The sequence below is a fragment of the Alosa alosa genome, chromosome 17 (assembly GCF_017589495.1).
Source record: "Alosa alosa isolate M-15738 ecotype Scorff River chromosome 17, AALO_Geno_1.1, whole genome shotgun sequence".
In the NCBI taxonomy this organism is placed as follows: Eukaryota; Metazoa; Chordata; class Actinopteri; order Clupeiformes; family Clupeidae; genus Alosa; species Alosa alosa.
The window spans coordinates 19261036-19281458 of record NC_063205.1 but is presented as its reverse complement, the minus strand read 5'-3'; the positions used below and the strand labels follow the sequence as shown (position 1 = coordinate 19281458).

The window sequence follows — 20423 nt, the reverse complement described above, 5'->3', positions numbered from 1 at the left end:
CATAAGAGCATTTGCTTTCACTCTTTCTTACACTCTCTCCCTCTCACTCATTTCACATCCAATTTCCACATATCCTGGAAATCTAACCAGCAGAGAGAAGTGAGAAGGGGACATTGACATTCAGTGAGAATGCAACAATTTCACTATGACAAATTGATGGTAATTGTTTGGTGTGAGGACTACTACTAACTTGTTGAAACTTGCCTATAGACCCAGCTTTGATTTCCATTGTGTTGAATTAGAAGTGTCACTAAATCCTAATTCACTAAACATTGCCTACCCACCAGACTACATCCATTTACTTTTTTGTGATCAACATTTTTCATTAGGGCAGAAACGTTATTTCACACACAGATACAAACGACAAACTATCATGGAGTTGATGAGAAACAGAACCAATACAATGTCAATAATACAACAATCAATGACACATAGACTATCATTCTTGAAAAGAAAAAAAAGATAGTGGAGTGTGCTGTCTGATACTGTACTGTATAGCCTATTTTATTACATCTTCTTGTAAGGTCATCACTACATCTATTGATGTTCATTTGAACTAGGCTACCACATGGCAGTGATAGTGATTAATCAAAGGACATGAAGGCTATTCATTCTTGAAACTGTACACAGAGCTACTGTACAATACAGTAGCATCACAAAAGTGAATTCACCAGTTTCTCATGAACTTAGACTAGAGAGTAGCTTCCCAAAATTGATCTGTTTGTCACCAACTAGCTGAAAGAGGTTGACATTACTGATACCTCTTACCAATCACAACTCAACAAGAACATTGCCACCAAATTACTGTAACCAATTTCGATTTGAGTATCGTAGACCTTCTACTATGGCATATGTCACAGAGTCATCTAACCCCATTGATCACAATGAGTTTGTCTCAGCATGGCTGAACAGAGGCTAGCCTGAACAGAATGAGTTAAAGCCTGTATTTGGCTATGGCCCCAAGCCTTCAATGTGCAGAGAAAACTGTCAACAAAGACACAGAGAGGAGATATCTGTTCCTGCCCTTGGCCCCAGTACTGGCAATGGACATAATTCAAGTACACTTTTGCTCAGTTGTCAATTTATTAATTATGAAACAGTGCGCCTTCCACGGCACACTTACCCGCCTCTCCCACCTGTATGTATGCACCATATTGCTATGTAGCATAGTAATGTTATACACCATTTGAAAGCTTGGACTCTTGGGAATCTTTACATGACAACCTTTTCCATGTCCAATCTGTATAGTGATAGTGTATAGCAAAAATATAGGGTTAGTCAAGGATTGGTTAGGATTATGGTTGGTTAGGATTAGGTGCCTTGAAGTCAACGGTGGGGGTCCAAAAGACCATCAAGCGACTATGATAAGCATAGCCTATTGTCATGGTATTGAACTGAGTGATGGAATTTGCCTTATTTGAGGCAAAAATGTATTTGAAATACTCTAAATACAATCCCTCAAAGTATTTTGTTACAAACTACCTTTGATTTTTTCCAATCCCATGCCATGTCTGGGTGAAGGCAGGTGGGGAGGTGAATGGCATGGGATGGATGGGAAAAGAAAAGCAGGCTATGATAGTAACATAAAGGGAACATGATTGCAAAATGGCGAGATAAATAAAAATGAATGTAAAATGTGTACCTTCAATCTCACACAATAATGGGCAGAGCATAAGCATCGACTGAGAGCATCGTGTCAAATAGTTCATTGTCTGGGTGCTATGAAAGAGAACACCATTCCCTGTGCCTGCTGGCACCTCGTTGAACATCCCCCTCTATACAGTCAGACTGGCACCATGCCATGAATTTCAGAGATAAAGGGAACACATTGATTCTGTGTTTATTACAAGCTCTTTCAGAGTGGGTTGTTGACTGTCAACTGTGTGAAGAAATATTCCACACAAGAAAAGACAATTCTCAATTAAGCTAATTTTACTGCCCTCTAGCCTTAAGGCTCACATCATAATCACCATCATTTCATGAAATCGAATTGAGTCTTAACTGTCAGCTGTTAAGTCATAATCATTTGAAAACGAGATTGAAGAAAATAAAACATTAACTGTGACAAAGCATATAATATGAAACAATGGCATGTCTGGGTCGTACAGCAAGTCGTCAGCATCCACTATCTTCAATATGATACAATCATGTAGGCCTAGGCCCACAAACATTAAAGCAATCAAAAGCATTTCGGTCAAGCAGGAAGACAGTTTAACTCCTTCAATTGATTACTATTTTAGGCTCTTAAATCAGTTGAAGGCCTTGAAAGATTATGAATATACCATTTCAGTGGCCTATCATGGGGGAGACGGGGAAAAAATGGGAGAAAACCTGGCGACCGCCCAACCACTTGCCATGGGCCTGCGTTTTCGGTTTTCATAAGTCTTTCTAAATCCCAGGCTCTCTTTTTGATTGACAGTTACCAAGTCCAAAGAGTGTCCCGTCATCTCATGAACCTGTATGATTGTGATTGGTGAAAAGTACAACAGGCGGGGTTTCCCGTCGGACACGGAAGCCGAAGCCGCGGTGTTTTAAAAAGTTTGAACAAACTTTGCGACAACCTCAGAGGTTATATTTTTCGCATATGGCAAATTCGGTCAACCTTTTGAATGTATTTACACGGAAATGTCACTTTAGGTTAAACGTCCTAGCTGTTGTTTTATAGTCTTCTCACGTTCTGAATACTGAACCTTTTGCAGAGGTGCGTTTGGATTACATCCAGAAACTTCAGGTAGCGCTAGCAAAGATTGGGCAGGCGTTGCAGGCGGTCTTCGTTGGTGCCAGTTAGCTATTGTGACTAGGTAGGCTTAGTTTTATGACTGTGTAGTACAATTTCGACTTGTTTAGCTTTCTTAAGGCGCATCTCAGAAATGCCCCGTGTTGACAACGCTGGAGCGCCCGACGGTGGTGCCAGGTTGGCGACTGAGCCTTTAGCTCGAAGGCTAATGTTTGCGCACGGGTTAGACAAGGATGTAAGCAGCCATGAACTTGATCGAACAGACTTTCAGAGAGCTTCTCTCCACGAAACATCTCAGCAAGGAATGTCTATGTCAATTAAGTCATCTCCACAGCAAAAATACAAGGATGACAGAAAGCAATGGCCCGCCCGTATACTATCAATACTCCTCTGCGTCATCGTTGTGTCTGTCATCGCGTTGTTTTTTGCCTTTATCTATGTTATTTTAAAAGGTAAGTATATATTGTGAAGCCACTTATTTTGTCATTTTTCTTAAGAATACAGTTGCATTAACTTACAAACCAACACATAACCCATGCTAGATTCTCTTTCTTTTTAATGCATAATAAACATTGTCATGTTTGTACTTGTTTTTCAGAGCTTAAAGCAGAAAAAATAATAAGAGAAGACGGAACAGAAGTCAGACTACTAGGTTTGTGAATTGGATTTTAATGATTGAGTATGCTTCATATTAATATAGCTTTTTAAGAAACGACGTTTCCCCTTGTTTCATTCTGTTATGTTCTCGTCAGCGGCTTGCCTGCAAGGAAACACAGGCACAAACTACTTTTGGTACAGTGGCAACTTTTGTTGTTGGCTACTTTTAAGACCGTTGAAGTTTCGAACAATTAAAAAACACATGTATTTTGTCTTAAGTTCGTTTTCTAATGCCCACTGAATAGAAGCTTATGTGTACCTAACTATGTTGTTCATTTTAACAGGGTTTTGGAGTTTGTTGATGCTCTCCTCATTGGCTGGGATCTCCTGTTGCAGCTTCTCCTGGACGCTTACCTACTTTGACTCCTACGACCCCGGCACGTTTCCTCCAACCTCCCTGTCTTCCTCAAGATTGAGGTGAGCATATACATATGGAGATCTAATTAAATATTATTTCCTTAAAATGTCAGCATACACTACACACTTCAGCATAAACACACACATTTGTGTTTAATGGTTTGTTTGTACTTGGTCAGTTGATCTGTTTATGTTGTTATGGTTTATGATTGGACTTCTTTTCACAGCTTGCTGTAGTTGTTTGTCCCCTCTTATATATCCCAGAGTCATATATTTTGGGCTGTGCAGTGGGTCGGTCTGAATTTATTACGCTGTAACTAAGCAAGTCCCTTGTCTGTGACTGACCAAGGGAACTAAACACCATTTTTACGGAACATTGGGAGAAGGAGTGAGGGAGGCGGTGAGAGGAGAAAGGAAGGGCAGAGATCTTCCGTCTCTCGTCTTCAGTCTCTATGCCTATCCAGTCATTTTTTTTCTTCATTTCCGCTGTGTGCTTTCAGTGGTGGTGTAGCATGTCCGATAGAATGAATCTCTCGCTCTTTTATCTGGCGTGCCTGGTAGTGTTAGCCTTCCGATTTCAGTCAGTCCCACAGACACGCTTTGGCCCAGCGGAGAACAGAAAAGCAATTTCGCTGTAATTGGTTTTCATCTTTGGAGCAGGCAGACGGACACGACAGAGCTGGCAAAGCTCTTCTGAAATTGGCCTGCTGTGGCTTTAGCTATGCTGCTGGGCCCGTTGCACATGCAAGCCAGCCCTACCCTACTTCCATAATATGATGCTTTAATGAGAGACCGAGCAATGGGCGTACATGGCTACATGCAAAGACACATGGATGTAGAAACGAAGAGTTTCAGTGGAGTTGGACATTAAGAAATGATGTTTGTTACCCTAAAGCAAGAGAGAAAGAAAAGGATAACTGGGGGAGAGTATCTTTATAGTCACTTGTTGTAATCCTCATTTTGCATAAACTTTTTTTCTGTTTTTAAGATGTGTGCATGTCGTCTTAGGCCATGTTTGCCTAAGCTAAATTGATCTTTTAACGAACACCATTGGCCTTTTGTTGACCTACAATTTTCCTGCCATAGACAGGTTCCTTGGTAATCTCAGTTGATCCAACCTCTAATCTCACCAACCGAACACAAAACAGTCTAAGATACAAAATAAATTGGGACACAAATACAGTACTGTACTGTTAACTTCTTTCAAAGCCACTTTTTGAGGTATGTTTTTTTACAACTTTAGGTAGCCTCTGATTATTTTGGTGTAATATGGCCAGTCATGTGAAAGACAGACAATACTAGATCACTAGTCACTAGCTCATCATATCCGTGTTTAAAAAAAGAAACAGTAGTTGAGACCTTTTTCATGTAATGTGACCAAGCATGAATTTACATATACTGTAGTTCTGAAATATTTATGAAGAAACATGCTGACTGAAAAATAACTTGGCATAGTTGTGGTTCTACTGATCTTGATTGTAACCAGCTAAAATTCCTAATGTTTCTTTAAGACTTTGACATTCATGACTCAAGCCTCATTCATGATGACAATGATGTTATGTAACCATGCACTACACTGGGAAAGTCATGCCCTCTTATTGTTTATTCATGTGGTCACTAATATGCGTTACAAATACTCTGATGTGTTCAACAAATAGAAACATATTGGTCCTCAATACAATAAAATATTATGTTTTAAAGTTAGTAATGGCTAGATTAGCCCACTGATGGAGGCTATTATTGTTTAATTACAGTTTCATATGATCACCCCACAGTTCACCTGTTCACCAGTAGCGATCACTCTTTCATTAAGAAAGCAATTAGGTTTAATGGCAGTATGCTTAGACAGTTCAGAGCACAACGAACATGGATTAAGAGTGGTCTGTTGCTACCAGCCTATACTGTATTTTAACTTGCTTAGATTTTTTCTGGTATTATAGTGTAGAAATTGAGAATGCTAACAAAGAAACCATTCATTTGTCTTCACCGCCCTAATATATCAAGGTTTTTTAAGCGTAACTATGGAGTTGATTGGGCTCATGTTCTGTGTAGGAAATGGCATCTATTTACCTGGCTGGCATGTAGCCTTAGCTTTAGTAGCTCCTTCAACATTCTGGTTAGAGTAATATCCACAAAATATCCACACACACACACACACACACACACACACACACACACACACACAAACACAAACAGTAAGAGCCTTCCCTGATGTTATCATAAAGAGCTTTTGCCACTGTCTGTCCTCCTCATCCATCATCTATTTCCTGTCATCCTGTGGCCCATTGCTCTTCTCCCATCGTGATTCGTACACAATTCCATTTGTCACCATTCTGGCTGTGAGCAAGAGCACATTGTATTGTATAGGCTGTGTTTCATCCTACAAGTGGCTATGATTTAGGAGAAAATTGGCTACATGGGAAGAAAATTGGGTAGGGTAATGTTGGTCCGAAGTGTTGGAGTTACTTTGATGCTTTCAATTCCGCTTTTTGTTGCGTTCTATTTGAAATTGTCTCTTAAATTATTTGTAGAAGGAAATAGATAACACTCTTGCTTACTTATACTGGAGTCAGAATCCTCCTATTTAAGGTACTTCAAAGTCAGTAGCCTACTCAAGTAATGAGAAAAATTACGGCTCCTACACACAGCTGCGTGCGTTGCAGTGCTGGAGACGCATCCCATTCACTTTACATGGGCTCACGTCATCCGTTGCCGAACTGAATTGTGGGTCCGTTGCGTCGCGTTTCTCCTGTCGCTTCGGCAAGGCGGTTCAGCTGTTGCTGCACCGACAGACGGCACCGGCCAATCAAGCCAATCGACGGACGGCACCAACCAATCAAATTACGGTTATACTTCAAGTCATTTGCATGGCTACCGTCGGGAACACCCACTTGCATGCGTTGACGGAACGCAACTGTGTGTAGAAGCCATTAGGACTTGTCAAGTGAAAAATATATTGATTTTCTATTGAAGATGCCATAAACTTCTTCATAAATATCTGCATTCATTAATTAGCCATAAATGGATGAGGATAGTATGCATGTGAAATGAGCTTGGACTGACACAAAATGGAGACCTGCAAGTGGGTGTATTTCTCAGATATGATCTTTTTAGCGTGTCTTTAAGAGGACCACACTGCCTACCCTTTGTTTATCTGACTGAGCAGTTTCTGAGGCGGTTTGTCAGACACAGTGATAAGAGAGGACTGAAGTAATGACAGTGTTTTTCTCAGCCGAAGTCAGAATACTGCTTGAGTTGCCTTAGTAACAGAAAAAGGGGAACAGTAACGAGAGAGAGAGCGAGAATAACAATAACGGAAATGAAGAAAAAGAGGAAGCGTTTTCATTGCTGTGTCCCAATTGTTTTGACTGTTTGCCCCTTCCTTACCCCACCCCATTGGTCAGGACCTTCAGTGGCGTACATCTCTTATCCTAAAATGAATCCTCTCCACTACTTCAGTTCAGAGCCTGCAGTGCCGACGGTTAGCTCAGGCTCCCACGTCACTCAGTGTCTGAGCGTGCGGGCTGACAGCGGGTCCGGCCGCGGATCAGCGGCCATAGCTCTGAGGCACTGCGAGAGGTTGATGGCAGGAGCACAGCAAGAGTGTGTTGCGGGGGCACGATGGCATTAGGCAGCTCCTGAAAGCAGCCCTCCTGACCTCCTCGAGGTGAGGAGATGAAACACTAAGTTTAATTAGCAGCTCTTCAGGCCCAGTGAAGCCGAGGTTTTTTTTTTGGTTTTTTTTTCCTTTCCTTTTTTTTTTTAGTTAAAAGAAGCTCTTTGGATCGGTAGTGCTGTAAAGAAGGAAGCTGGCCAAGTAGAGAAGACTTATTTTTCTTCTTTCCTGACTTTCAGACAGTTGTTTGTGTTTGTGTGTGTCGGAGCACGTTTTGTTTGTTTATTGTACGGACTTTTACCTAATCTTCTGCGTCACCACTTACGCGGGAAGAGCTGGCTAGGCGGAAGCGACATCCATCACTGAGTGGTGGTGGGTGTAATGCTGCGTCATGCTGAAACTACAACCAGTGAACAGGCAACAGCCGGAGCAACCCAGCCATCAAGGTCCAGTTCCCCAGGCAGACCTCCACCCACCCTCTGCCCCTCGACACTACCCTCTCACTCTCCCAGAGTTCACTGAGTGGTTATCGACCCAGGTTTGGGATGGGCCACTATCGACCAACCCCCAGCCTTTACTCCACAGCGTAGTGTTGTGCTTATGAATGTTCCAGCCACTCACCCCGAAAAAAACACTGTTTGGGCGTGAAGTCCGGAAGCGGCTCGAACAGCCTGGTGTGCTTTTGTGTTTTTTATCGTTAGCCTCATAATATTAAATGATTGGTCTGGGATGGTTGGAAGGGACATGTTTATGTTTTTTCTTTTTTTGTGTGTGTAATGGTGAAATCTCAAATTGGTTGCTCTGTTTGAATAGTTTTATTGCTCTGGTGCTGCATAGACAAGCGTAGTGAGCAAGTAGACTGTTGGCAATAAAGAAAATTGATTGTTTGATGAGGTCCATTGTGGCTGTGTTTCCACGGAAACCTACTGTTTTAAGGCCCATCAGTGGATAAGCGCCTCAATTAAGATTTTACTCTACCCCCCCACCCTCTTTCATTCTTTCCTTTTCTCTTTCTCTCTCTCTCTCTCTCTCTCTCTCTCTCTCTCTCTCTCTCTCTCTCTCTCTCTCCTTTGACTCTTTCTCCCCTTCTCTCACGCATGCACACACACACTTGTAAATGGCTGGACCTTTAAACTCTAACGAAAGCTATTCATTCAGCTGACAGGTTTGCCCACTAGCCTCACAGAAATGAGAACTACAAATGAAACCAGATGAATTCTCCACATTATGTGACGGCCTTGACACTTTGTCCCCTTTCCTGTGTGTGTAAATGTAGCCAAGCCTACGCACCCATCCAAGGATACTAACAGTTACAATGTGTGCTTCTGAATTTATTTTCAATCTAGTTGGCTTGTTGCAATCAGATAGAGCGTGTGTGTGTGCGTGTTTGGGCACAAAGGCGGGTGTACCCCCACCCCGCCCTTAGAGCATGTCCTGTTCTTGGTTGGCCTCTCGTCCGATATGCCCACACAAAAACAGTCACACAATTGCAGGTCAAAGGTGGATGCACCCTGCTCTCAAGCCAGTGGAATTTTCCTGCACATGTCCACCCAGTTCACATGTGACCTTCCACCACTGGTCTAGGATCAGTGGAACTGTGTCTATCGATAATGCTTAGTGTTCGTTAGAACTCTCCAAGCTGCGCTAGAAAAACACAGCAGGGCCTTGCCTGTATCTTCCTAACAGGTAAACGATTCCTGGAGATTCCCCAGAGATTCTGCTTGTTGCGTGTGTCTGCTGCCGTTTAAAGACCTCGTTCAGCTGGAGGCTGCAGGCAGCGCTAAAGGCACAGTGGTGGTCTGTTCGTAAATCTGTAACAATGTGTTTGTGTGCCTCTGCACACATGTATAGATCAGTCTCCCTATAGTGTGTGTGTGTGTGTGTGCATGTCATGGTGCAGCAGAAAGTCTAATAATCCTGTGTGGGGAATCAATATGTATTAGCCCCCTTCCTGTTCACTCCATTTGGTTCCCCTAACGTGGCCTGACGGCTTGATGGCCGAGTAGAACTACAGCATAGGGACTCCAGGCAGCTATCAGAGAGGCCTGGGCGTGGATAGGTTTAGACATGGGCACATAATGGAAAAGTGCATTGGATAATGCAGACACATTAAAAAACATTTTACGTTCATGAAAATGTAGAGTTTAATTTGGCCTGTATTATTTCAGAGCAGAGTGCAGCTGTCAGTGCATTAGTTTGCCTTCTTCCTCTGAAGGACTGTTTGTGTCATTATAGGTCATCATTGATAAGACACAGGACAAGTTGTGACCAAGACCAGGTTAACAATCATTTCACTGATAAGAAAAGAGCATTATAATGCTGTGTACTGTCCTTCAAAATCATCCCTCTTGTGGGAGCTTTCATTGACACATTTTATATGGAGGGAGTAGCAGCACCAGTGTCTTTCACATAACATTTTTTTACATTGTCATTTAGTAGACACACTCATTCATTGTGCCTTACAGAGAACCAGTTACAGGGAGCAACTTGGGGTTAAATGCCTTACTCAGAGAGCACAAAAGTGCCAGTCCTTGCGAACAGCCTTTGCATTTGGCTGACCGCCCTGGCGATCGAACTTGCAACCTCCTAATGTGCCATTTGTAAGCCCAGATCCCTAATAACAGCTGACCAACAACCCCCAAACCCATAAGGCTAGCTCCACCCCACCCCCTCTACCACCAGTGTCCTCACCACAGACAGGCCCAATGCTGCCTTCAAGTCCATGTCCTAAGATCCACTCACCACCCCTTGACCCAGATAGATCTGGTCCAAAATGTAATGGCCTCTTCTTTGGAAATTGCTCCACCCGTCCTTCAAGGTTTATGAAATTTGACAGAGAGACAAACAAACAAAGCCACTAACTGTAATGATGACCTAACCACTCATCATAAACACATCTGTTAAAGGTACAGACACGGATTTTGTGTTAGTTTGTGTTTAAATGTATTAGCTGACGCTTTTGTGCAAAAAACTATACATTATACTTTAACCAAGAACCAAACTAAACACACCCGAGAGGCAGCTCACCCCACCTTCAGTATTCAGTAGAGAAATTCCACGCAGGGTTTCGTATTTGTTTGGGGGACAGGCTGCCCCCACTTTGTTTCCAGTTTTCGGAGCTTGGGCTGCCTACAGAGACCGGATTTTTTACAGTGTACTCACAAAATGGGCAGCTGGAGGTCGTGAGGAGATGATTGTTGAATTTGACAACAAATGGGCTTGAAATCACGTAAAATCCCTGACTGCACTTTTAACACTTTTTTATGGTTTGCTTTGTCAAAATAAAATGTTACAGAGAGGTGTTGGGTGTTAGAGATGGATCAGTGGTTAGTCAGTAAATCAGCATTTTGCGTCTAGTTAATTTTTCTATTCATAAAATACACTTCCATACACATTTAATAGACGGCACGATGATTTATTAATAGCTTCCATCCTTTGCATTTTTTTTTAGTAGTGACACGCCAATCAATGTTATAACTTGGAAACGTTCTCACTAGTAATTACAATTTCCTGCAATGAATCATGTGCTCAGAACTTGTAATTACAATATTTCCACAAAAGGATGAAGGCCACCTAGATTTGAGTCTTTCCTCTGCCCATTCCTTGGCCCTCCCTCCTCATTGTTCTCCTATTCATTGTAGTAATCTCTGATGTAATCTCTGCTATCCTATTTTATACGTGCTTAAAAGCCCAACAGTAAACTTTATGCATGTTTTCTACAGGTGGAATAATGAGGATGGTATTTCCCTAAGGTTCACAGTATGATTGCAGATGTTTATCTTTGCACACAAATTGTGGCAAGCCATGCCTTGTTTGTTTAAGTGTTGATCAATAAATAAAAACTAATTATATGAGCCACAGGTGGTACCCAGTGTGGGTTTTTTTTCATACTCGGATATTGTAATAACAGATTTGTCTGAAGTAGGGTAACTTATGCTACCTCCCGACCATTGCGCTCCTCAGACATTGCTGTCGCAGGTAGGAGCGCGACCCTTTTCGTCGGTTTTAGACAAATTGTGTATCTGCTTAGTGCTACATAGGTACCCAGTACCTTAAAAATGAACGAAAAGACGAATTCCTACATTGTGTTACTCTAATCAGTCCTCCATTTTCTTTCCACCCATTCACTGTGTCTTTTGTCTTGTACTGTGTTTGCAGGCGAATGACTGGACACTCCTTCCATATGGGATACAGTGTGGCTATTCTCAATGGCATTGTTGCAGCATTCACAGCCATGTGGTGTCTCTCCTGATGCCCAGGCAACGTCACTGCTTTACCACAACCCCTTGCTACGCCAGTGCAGTGATTTGTATAAAGTGCCTTCTAGCGGCTTAAGAAACCACAGTGTTTGTTTTATTAAGTGCCTTTAGAATGTAATGTTGAATGTTGTTGAACACTGATCCTATGAGAATCACCTATATGTGTGTGAGTGTGTGTGTCAGGATAATTCATCCTGTGTACATATAATCAGGTTTTTTAAATGGAAAGTGTTCATTTTTAGTTGTGTAGTTGCAATGACAAGCCTGTACTTTGTTTAAGAAGTGACATGCAAAATGAGAAGCTTAGGACTGATTTCTCTCAAATGATGTTGTTGTGTTAGGATGAATATAATTAAGTGTAGTTTAAAGTGCTGTGTAATTTGCATTCTCAGTATTTTCATGTACTCCTTTGATGTTTAATGCTGCTCTTTGTGATTTATTTGTTTGCACAAAATCCTCAAACATTTGCTTTTAAAAAGGGCATCTCTCTCTCTCTCTCTCTCTCTCTCTCTCTCTCTCTCTCTCTCTCTCTCTCTCTCTCTCTCTCTCTCTCTCTCTCTCTCTCTCTCTTCATGCTTCGGGATGATTGTTAAGTAATGAATTATGTTTTCCTGTTTTGCGGCCACTGAGTCGAGCTTTAATGGCATTTAATGACTACTAAGTGATCTTACCAAGCTGTAATCGGGAGCAGAGAGTACAGCAGAGCTAGGGACGGGGGGAGAGAGCAGAGAACATCTCAATGTGGTAGTGAGTGTCCCTGGGGGCATGGCAACAGACTGTTTAAGTGTGAATTCAGTGTGGTATTCTCATAACCATACAGCCAACATTCTCTCTTTTCTCTCTCTCTCTCTCTCTCTCTCTCACTCACTCACTCACTCGCACACACACACACACACACACACACACACACTCACTCACTCACACACACACACACACTCATCCGAGGACTTTTCACTTTGTCTTAAAGTAGAGTGGCCCCCCTAGCTACTCGTTTGAGCAGAGCAAAATCTCTGTGCTGTTAATTGAGTTATCTCCTAGACACCATTTCCCACTCTCCCTGACTGAAAGGGAGAGAGAGAGAGAGAGAAAGAGGGCACTGGATAAATTATTGGTGTGGGGTCGAGATGGGGCTTGCTGTTTTCTCCTCTGATTTGATTCTCAGCTAAACTAAATCCCTGGTGTTACCTATCTAGCGGCGCAGGTTTTTATTTCATCATAGGATTGACATGTATATGCTACAGGCAATGAACAGGATGCATTTGTTTTGCCTTTCAAATAAAGAACCAACAGTGAATGAATGTGTACCTCACTTACTACTTTATTTTGTATCTCTGTTCTAAATTTCATCTTTTAAATGTATGTTTATTTTTGTATCTCATAGCACATCTCCACATGTTAAAATCTATAAAGACATCTTCACAGAAACACACAGTCTTCAGACAGGCATACACTCGAGTAATCTTCAGTGTGTGTCTGTGTGCATGCTTTCTACAGTGTGCAACCAGTGTGCCCGTCATGCCTCACTGAGCTTAAATGAGTCTAGTTTACCTGCAGGAAGAAGACCAGTGATTAGCACAGCCTGTCCCATCCCACATGTCCCCTCTCTCTCTCAGCACCAGGGAGTTCGACCGGCACGCCTCTCCCTCTCCTCATCCGCACGTGCCACCGTGGCGGCGTGTTCTTCCTGCTCTATGAAAGACTAATTATTTTACCAGACAGGGAGGTACATGGAGAGAGACTGTGTGTACCCTTTTGTGATGGCTACAAGTAAGAGAGAAACATCTTTGTGTTGGAGCCCCTCTTTTTCAGGCGAAGTGAAGATGTAGTGAGTTCAGTGACACATTTTTTGTGTCGTAGGGTTGGCTGCACCAACACCCAAACGTTCTGTAGGCTACAGTATATGAGATGTTGAAGGAGAATGGTTGGTGTATGTGTGTCTGCAGTGGCTCTCTGACTGGATTTTCATTCAGTTTGGTCTCTGGCTTTGATCTGTGAGCATTTTCCCAGACCTGGCTGTCAAGAGGGTGAAACTGCCTAGGGAGTCAGGCTGACACACACACAGACGTACACATTTAGATTGCAAAAAGCAACGGGCTAAAACATTACAACACGCTCGCACTTGTGTGTGAAGGCTCTGCCCTTTGTGTCATGGAATACTTTAGGGTAGGCGTTAGAAATGCAGAAGAATGGGAGATTAAGTATAATATTTCACTGCAAAATTCCAAGCCCGAAGCAGCACTCTTAAGCTGTAAAGATGCATCATGCAGAAGCGGTGAAGTTGCTCTCTGCTCTCATTAGACATGACGTTGATGGTCTTCACTCCATGATGTGGTGTTCTAATGAGGATGAAAATGTCATCCTCGCCAGCTCCCACTGCTGATATAATGAGGCTGGGGGTCGTTGAGGAAGGGTCACAGTGTGTACAGATGTCAATCACACACACACAAAATGTGTCAAACTCAAACCTACCTCTGTAGGCTATGTGTGTGTTTGTGAGAGAGAGAGACAGCCATTGAGTGGTGACTCTTCACATTCATACTTGTCTGCCTTTCCAACCTGCCAGTCACACTTTAAAGTAAATAGATAAGTGAATAAACCATCACAAGGACAACGCCGTGGCACCCGTGTGAGAAAAAAAAACAGTCCTCGTTCGACTCGCTGCGGCCTATCCTTTCAGCCAGAGGCGGATGCGGAGCCGGGCTGTGAGGGGGAGCAGAGCGGAGCAGAGGGCAGTGCGAAGGGCAGTCGATAATGAGAGCATCCCAGCACATTATTATTTGCGCCCCTGGGCCGCATTTTGTGGAAAGTATTCAGACGCTGACCTCGCGGAGCATCGCCACACTGTACGAACCCACGAGGGAAGACAGAGAGACACCACATGCTGCAGGGAGGTTTGAGATGAGAAACTTTGGACGAATGAAAGGAGTAGCAGGCAATGGGAGATTAGCATTGGGAAATAGAATATATGATACAGTGATGACATTATGGAAATGAGCAGACTTGTTTGAGACAAAAGGCTGATGGAAGCCTGTGGGTCATTGTTATCATTATGCTTCATACAGGATGATGTTTATGAAAATCTTTTTTTTTATATGAGTGGCACAGTGTTTGTATTAGGCCAGTGTCTCCCCAGGGAGGATGTCTGTTTAATTGATTGATCTTTCATAAAATGTTGTCCTGCCCGGGGACTCTCTGTGTCTCTCACGTGTCCCTTCCATTACATCATCCGCTGGTCTGGCCGGTCGATAGGCCTACTATTGATAAGCTGGTGCAGTTATGAAACCATTTCTGTTCACACAAAACGTTTATCAACTGGCATGCTTTGTTTTTTGTTTTTGTTTTTAGGCGTTGTGTGGTGGTCATACCAGGTTAACCCTATCATGTCTGGGTAGGGTTTTGGAATTTTTCACTTTTCAGGCATTCTGAGATCTGTGCCCTTTAAATTATTTAGGACTTTCAAAGTGCAACTCTCGTTCCAGTTAGGATGTAGTTTGGTTAACAATGAAGAAGGCCGTGGATTTTTGTTTTACTTGAGGAAATTCTTCATTGCCACCTACATTTAAAGCAACATTTTGCAATAATTGGTATTCACCCCAACTGTCAATATTTGACGCATCCTTTTGTATACAATTATTATTTTTTAAACAAGGGTTCCATCAACGTCCATCGGATGTTGGAAAATGACGCTAAAGAGATACACTGTGCGTCAGGAAGTGACGAAAAGGACCATGTTACTGCACAGTACATCAAAGTTGTGTATCAATATCAGGTGGTATGGCCGTGCGGTGGCAGAAACACAATCTCACTATTAAAACTATGTGTGCCAATCAAAATGAGTTTAAAGCCATTTATTTAATGTAAAAAAAAATTTTTTCACCAGTTCCACTGACATAAAAAATTGTATCCATGAGAGAGAGAGAGAGATAGCATCACCCTCTTTTTCAGTCCATCTGCATGAGAGTGTAGCAGCTGACAAGACAACAGATTCTAACAATCTAATGTGCACATGAGCATATGGTCATTCAGCCACCTTTATGAACTAAATGATTACCTTTGCCTGTGGACACATCTGTTTCCAAACTCAAGAACCTTGAGTCATGAATCTATGCTCCATGAGCCTCTAAACTCTTTTTTTTCAATGACAATCATCAAGGTTGTCATATGAAGCCAAGGTATTCTCCTGCAGTTATTATTATGTGTCAAGCTCCACACACACTCGTAGCATGAATCGCCTTGTGTCAAAAAGCAGTTCTGTTTCAATGTTTCATTCTCTTATTGGGAAAAGCACCAGGGACCTACATTCTCGCTCAGCCATACAATGAGCCCAGGCATCGAGCTAAAGGCTTGCTGCAATTTCCTCCTGCTCTGTCTGCTCCTTTTTTCACTCTGGTTGTGCTGGAAATGTTGCTATACAAGCCTAGTAAAAAATAGTGATGTATGTTGCTTGGATACTGGCAAAGATGGGATAAAAATATCTGTTGTTAGATTTAGGCATGTTGGAGTTTCTTTTTCCAGAAATGTACACATAAAAGCTTGTGCATAACCTTATATTAGCATATTTCTCCATCTCTGTCTTTTTCTCTTACACATAGACTGTTTGTTAGTGTTCGCCCTGTGATTGACACAGTTCATTGCTTTACTTTTGCCTCTTTTGGCAGTGTAATGCCAAAAGTAGCTGTTTTTACATATTAGGGCTGATATTAGGGTTTATTTACAAGAGTCAATTATTAAGGTATATTTACAAGAGAACCTACAGCTGTAAAATATTTTATCTCTCAATCAATGTAAGGTGATAAGCTTATTATATTGATATTGATTTGTTCTATTATTATTTTATTTTGTTTTATCATTGATACTTATAACAAATATGTTTCCATCAGTGATCAATAAAGTACATAACATTCTATGTACCAATGAATTAATAGTATATGACAAAATGATCTGTATACAGTCCATTCATTTACATATTATTTCTCCTTATTCATCTACATCAAAATGGAGACATGCTGTTATCTATGCAGAGGAACATATGCTTTATAAAATATATAACATTGGCAAGTGTGTGTGTAAAAGATGCGTGTGCCCAAGTGTGTGTGTGAGAGAGATGTGCATGCCTCACTCATTCTTTGCCACACCTGGCGTGACTGATAGTGTGTGTGTTCAGTCGCCCAGTGTTGTGTGTCTGGTAAACAGTGAGCTTACTGGGAGAGCCACCTCTCTCTCTCTCTAAATGTCTGACCACTGACGACCCTCAGAATGACGCACTCTCACCCCCGCTCCGCTCGGCCTGTCTGTTTATCACAGACACATCTGCTTCTCTGTGATCCTGGAATCTATCTTCTGGAAGTTTTAATAATCTTAGAGAATACTGTAAGCTTGTCTGTGTATAAGGATGGAAAGCTGTTAAGGTTTCCCCTCAAAACTACTCACCAAGGTAGCCACACCTGACATGCCATTTAAAATGTACAAGTTGTATTGTATATGCTTTTAAATATTTTCCCCATGCAGACATATGATTGATTGTTTTTCATCAGTGATGCTTAGGAATTCAGAGAGAAAACCTTACTAATAATTAGAAATTGAAAAAAAATATATGCTGTAGCAGAAACTCAAATTCTTCACACAAAAAAAAACAAAGGCTTCACCTCTGTGTTCCACTGTCGTTCAACTAAACTCTCTCTGTAGGTCCACATAGATGGACAATGTGTAGGGGTTGATGGATGACACAATTAGACCAGTGCCATAATGAACCATAATTCAATAACACTAAGGGCTGCCTCTGGTTATGGTTGCATGCTATTATTGCCATGCAGAGTTTTATTTAAAGCAACAATCTTTCGCCACAAGGACAGTCATTGGTAGCAGCCCAGGAGATGTAACTACATTTGGCAAGTTGCCGTGGTCACTAATGTCATTTTTACTCTGGCCTACCTCACTCCCCTCTCTTGTCAGACTGCCTGTCCCTGTGTGTGGGGGTTGGGTGTATGGGGAAAATGTGTGCAGAAAATTTGGATTGCATGCAGTGATGTTTGGAACAGAAAAAAAATCAGTTGTTGACAAATTGGCAAAAAAAAACCTTAATCACTAGTTATCATATGATCTGAGATTAATCTATTTCCTTTGTCATGAATGGTAGGCCTATTTTGCAATGCAGGTAGCCTAATTTAGGCACTGTTCTACATTTATTTCTACTTGGAACAATGGAATCAAAGGCAATGTGCAAACTGCAAAGGCTCCACCCTCACCTTAATTGCATGCTCCATAATCACACACACAAAAAAAAACATTCAGAACCTTGAAACTGCTTTACATACAGATGCATTTCTATTCACTGTGTCAGTGCATTGCTGCCTCGTTGAGTTTTTGGATTAAGTTAAATGCAGAGTTGAATGACAACTAGCTCCAGGTGGCATTTATTAACCAAATACTGTAGCCTACATTTCATTTAATTTCTTTGGACTACGATTAAAAACATGCATTGTATCACTAATGGAATGTTACCCTGGACATTTCCTGGGTCATATTTAAACGAAAATACAAAGGCTCTTCAACACACTCACATTGATCATATAGGCTACAGATAACATTCATTTCATATAATTTCCAAAATCAGTTAAGAGAACGTGTATCAAAATCCCACACCGACATGTATCTCGGAGCATCTCCATATAATATTTTCTTAAGAACTACAAAGATAACACATGTCCATCCAAGGGCTACATCCACAGTGGTTAAGACCCTGTTGGAAGTGATCCGTAAAAAGATTTAAGATGGTGAAATGCCGTTGGCTTTTTTTCTAGAAACAAGGTTCTTAGTCCTAAAGCAAGAATTTCTCTGTCTGTCTGTCTGCCAAAACATCAGATCCCCTGCGTCCATCTGCAGTTAGAGTGAGTGCTATCTTCGCAAAATACTTAAATGTGTGTATGTCGTCTTTTCAGATGGAACATCTGCTCTAATACGTGCCAACAATCACAGCTTCCACATCTTTGGATGGTCTCCTGTCCGTCATTAGAAAGTTGATCATTCCCTGGGACTTGATGAGCAAGTTGCAGCCGAGGAAGAAGATGCCGAAAACCACGGTGAGTGAGAGCACGCACATGACAGCAATTTGGACCACGCGCGTGATGAAAAAGTTCCGCTCGGCCAGTGCAGTCGCCTCAAAGCCGCTGTCCGTGACCACCGAGGACATGTTGCAGCACTTGAGAAAGCCATCGCTGCTGTTGGAGAACAAACCAGTGTCGGTGTCGTTGAATGCCGTGTAATTCATCTCTAGTGAAGTTCAGGGTGGCACGCAAAAAGTTGACAAAGATGGAGAAAAGGATCTGTTGCTTTTGTTAGACATTCACCAAATTAAGAAAGCTTGAATCTTCTGAGAATTCAAGCAAGGGTTGCAGGGATTGCACAAGGTAGATATCTCATACAGTTCCCAGTGGTATCCTTCTAAACAGGCTGTATGGACACGGGCTCACTGTCGGATGCTGATTAGACCTGGGTGAAACCATTCCATAGCAGAGGAGTCGGCGGCTACAGCCATTCAGCAGGCTAAAACATTGATTTGTACACTCAAATAGCGCCACCTACAGGAAGAAGAACATGTAACATGACAAATTCCCATGAGACTTTATTTTCTGGGGTAGGCTTGTGCCAGAGATATCTGCTATCTTGTTGACAACTTTAGTTTTGATTGGAATAAAAAATCTTTAGTCATGAACTACACTTTTTTTTTTTTTATAAATAATTTGATAACATAGCTATGACTAATACTAAAGATAAAGTAATAATGTAATAGGCTATATATAAGAAGAAGAAAAAAAAAAAAAGAAGAATACATTAAAAAAAAAAGAGCGTCTCTTCATGTCGGACCTATAGTCTATAGCCTCCATCCTTAGAAAATACAGGCTACAGAGGTTAGGGTCACACAGGAGACATTTCGCCCATGCCGCCCGACCTGTCCGTTAACAAAAAGTTTATTATTCCTTCCGACTTGATGAGCAAGTTACAACCCAGGAAGAAAATACCAAAGACCACGGTGAGTGCTAGTACGATCATCACCGCGATCTGAACCATGCGCATCACGAGAAAGTTCCGCTCATCCAGTGCATTGGCGACAGAACCGTTATCCATGACCGCGGATGACAGGTTGCAGCACTTGAGAAAGCTATCACTACTCCCATTGGAGAATAGCCCACCGTCAACGTTGTTGAATGCTGAGTAATTCATCTAAACAACTTTTTGGCTTATAAATTCAAAGAAATGAACAAATATTCTTAATAGGCTATTTGTTGTAGATATTGACAAATAAAGCAAACTGAAACACACTAAACTATAGCCTACCTTTCTGAGTCAAACAACTAGATATAGTCCACGTTGCTTCCAGTTAATCCTTCAACAAAGAGTGAGGTACAGAGCCAAGGGGCGACGCTTATTAAACCTGGATGAAACCATTCGGCAATAGAATAGGCTAGTCATCATTTCAGTGACAGATCAACATAGCCTATCACATATTTTTTTCCATTCGCAATGTAGCGCCACCTAGAGTATAGGCTACAAAGTAGGCCTCCACTAAAGCTGAGCTCTAGCAATTTCGCTGGATTCCCACCCATCCTACTGAAACCTCCTGGTCAGACTGAAGAACAAGGCTTTGGCAGAGATTACTGCCCTAAGGCTACTATGTCAGTATTTTCTTTCCTCGTAATTCCTCATTTGATTTAACTGTCGATTTTCAGTATATTGTTATGCTGTTTTTTGTCTGTTCTGGATTTCTCATAGTCTATTATTTGCCCAGCCTGAAACTTTA

The 20423-nt window shown here is 41.8% G+C and overlaps 2 protein-coding genes across 2 annotated transcripts; one reads left to right on the top strand and one right to left on the bottom strand.

The window, feature by feature from the left end:
- Window positions 1-2495: 2495 nt before the first annotated feature.
- On the top strand, window positions 2496-12920 carry arl6ip6 (ADP-ribosylation factor-like 6 interacting protein 6). The gene is made up of 4 exons (XM_048268857.1): window positions 2496-3189; window positions 3336-3389; window positions 3679-3811; window positions 11526-12920. The coding sequence occupies exons 1-4, from the start codon at window positions 2871-2873 to the stop codon at window positions 11617-11619; spliced, it is 600 nt and encodes a 199-aa protein (XP_048124814.1). The 5' UTR covers window positions 2496-2870; the 3' UTR covers window positions 11620-12920.
- A 5091-nt stretch (window positions 12921-18011) lies between these two features.
- On the bottom strand, window positions 18012-20009 carry rprmb (reprimo, TP53 dependent G2 arrest mediator candidate b). The gene is made up of 2 exons (XM_048267358.1): window positions 19961-20009; window positions 18012-19203 (listed from the first exon to the last, which is right to left on the bottom strand). Exon 2 carries the CDS (start codon window positions 18891-18893, stop codon window positions 18579-18581), a length of 315 nt encoding a protein of 104 aa, XP_048123315.1. The 5' UTR covers window positions 18894-19203; window positions 19961-20009; the 3' UTR covers window positions 18012-18578.
- Between the last annotated feature and the right edge of the window lie 414 nt (window positions 20010-20423).

Coding starts and splice junctions, on each gene's coding strand:
- arl6ip6 (XM_048268857.1), top strand. CDS start 2,871: ATGCCCCGTGTTGACAACGCTGGAGCGCCCGACGGTGGTGCCAGGTTG. Junction 3,190..3,335: donor TATCTATGTTATTTTAAAAG/GTAAGTATATAT, acceptor CTTGTTTTTCAG/AGCTTAAAGCAGAAAAAATA. Junction 3,812..11,525: donor CTGTCTTCCTCAAGATTGAG/GTGAGCATATAC, acceptor CTGTGTTTGCAG/GCGAATGACTGGACACTCCT.
- rprmb (XM_048267358.1), bottom strand. CDS start 18,893: ATGAATTACACGGCATTCAACGACACCGACACTGGTTTGTTCTCCAAC.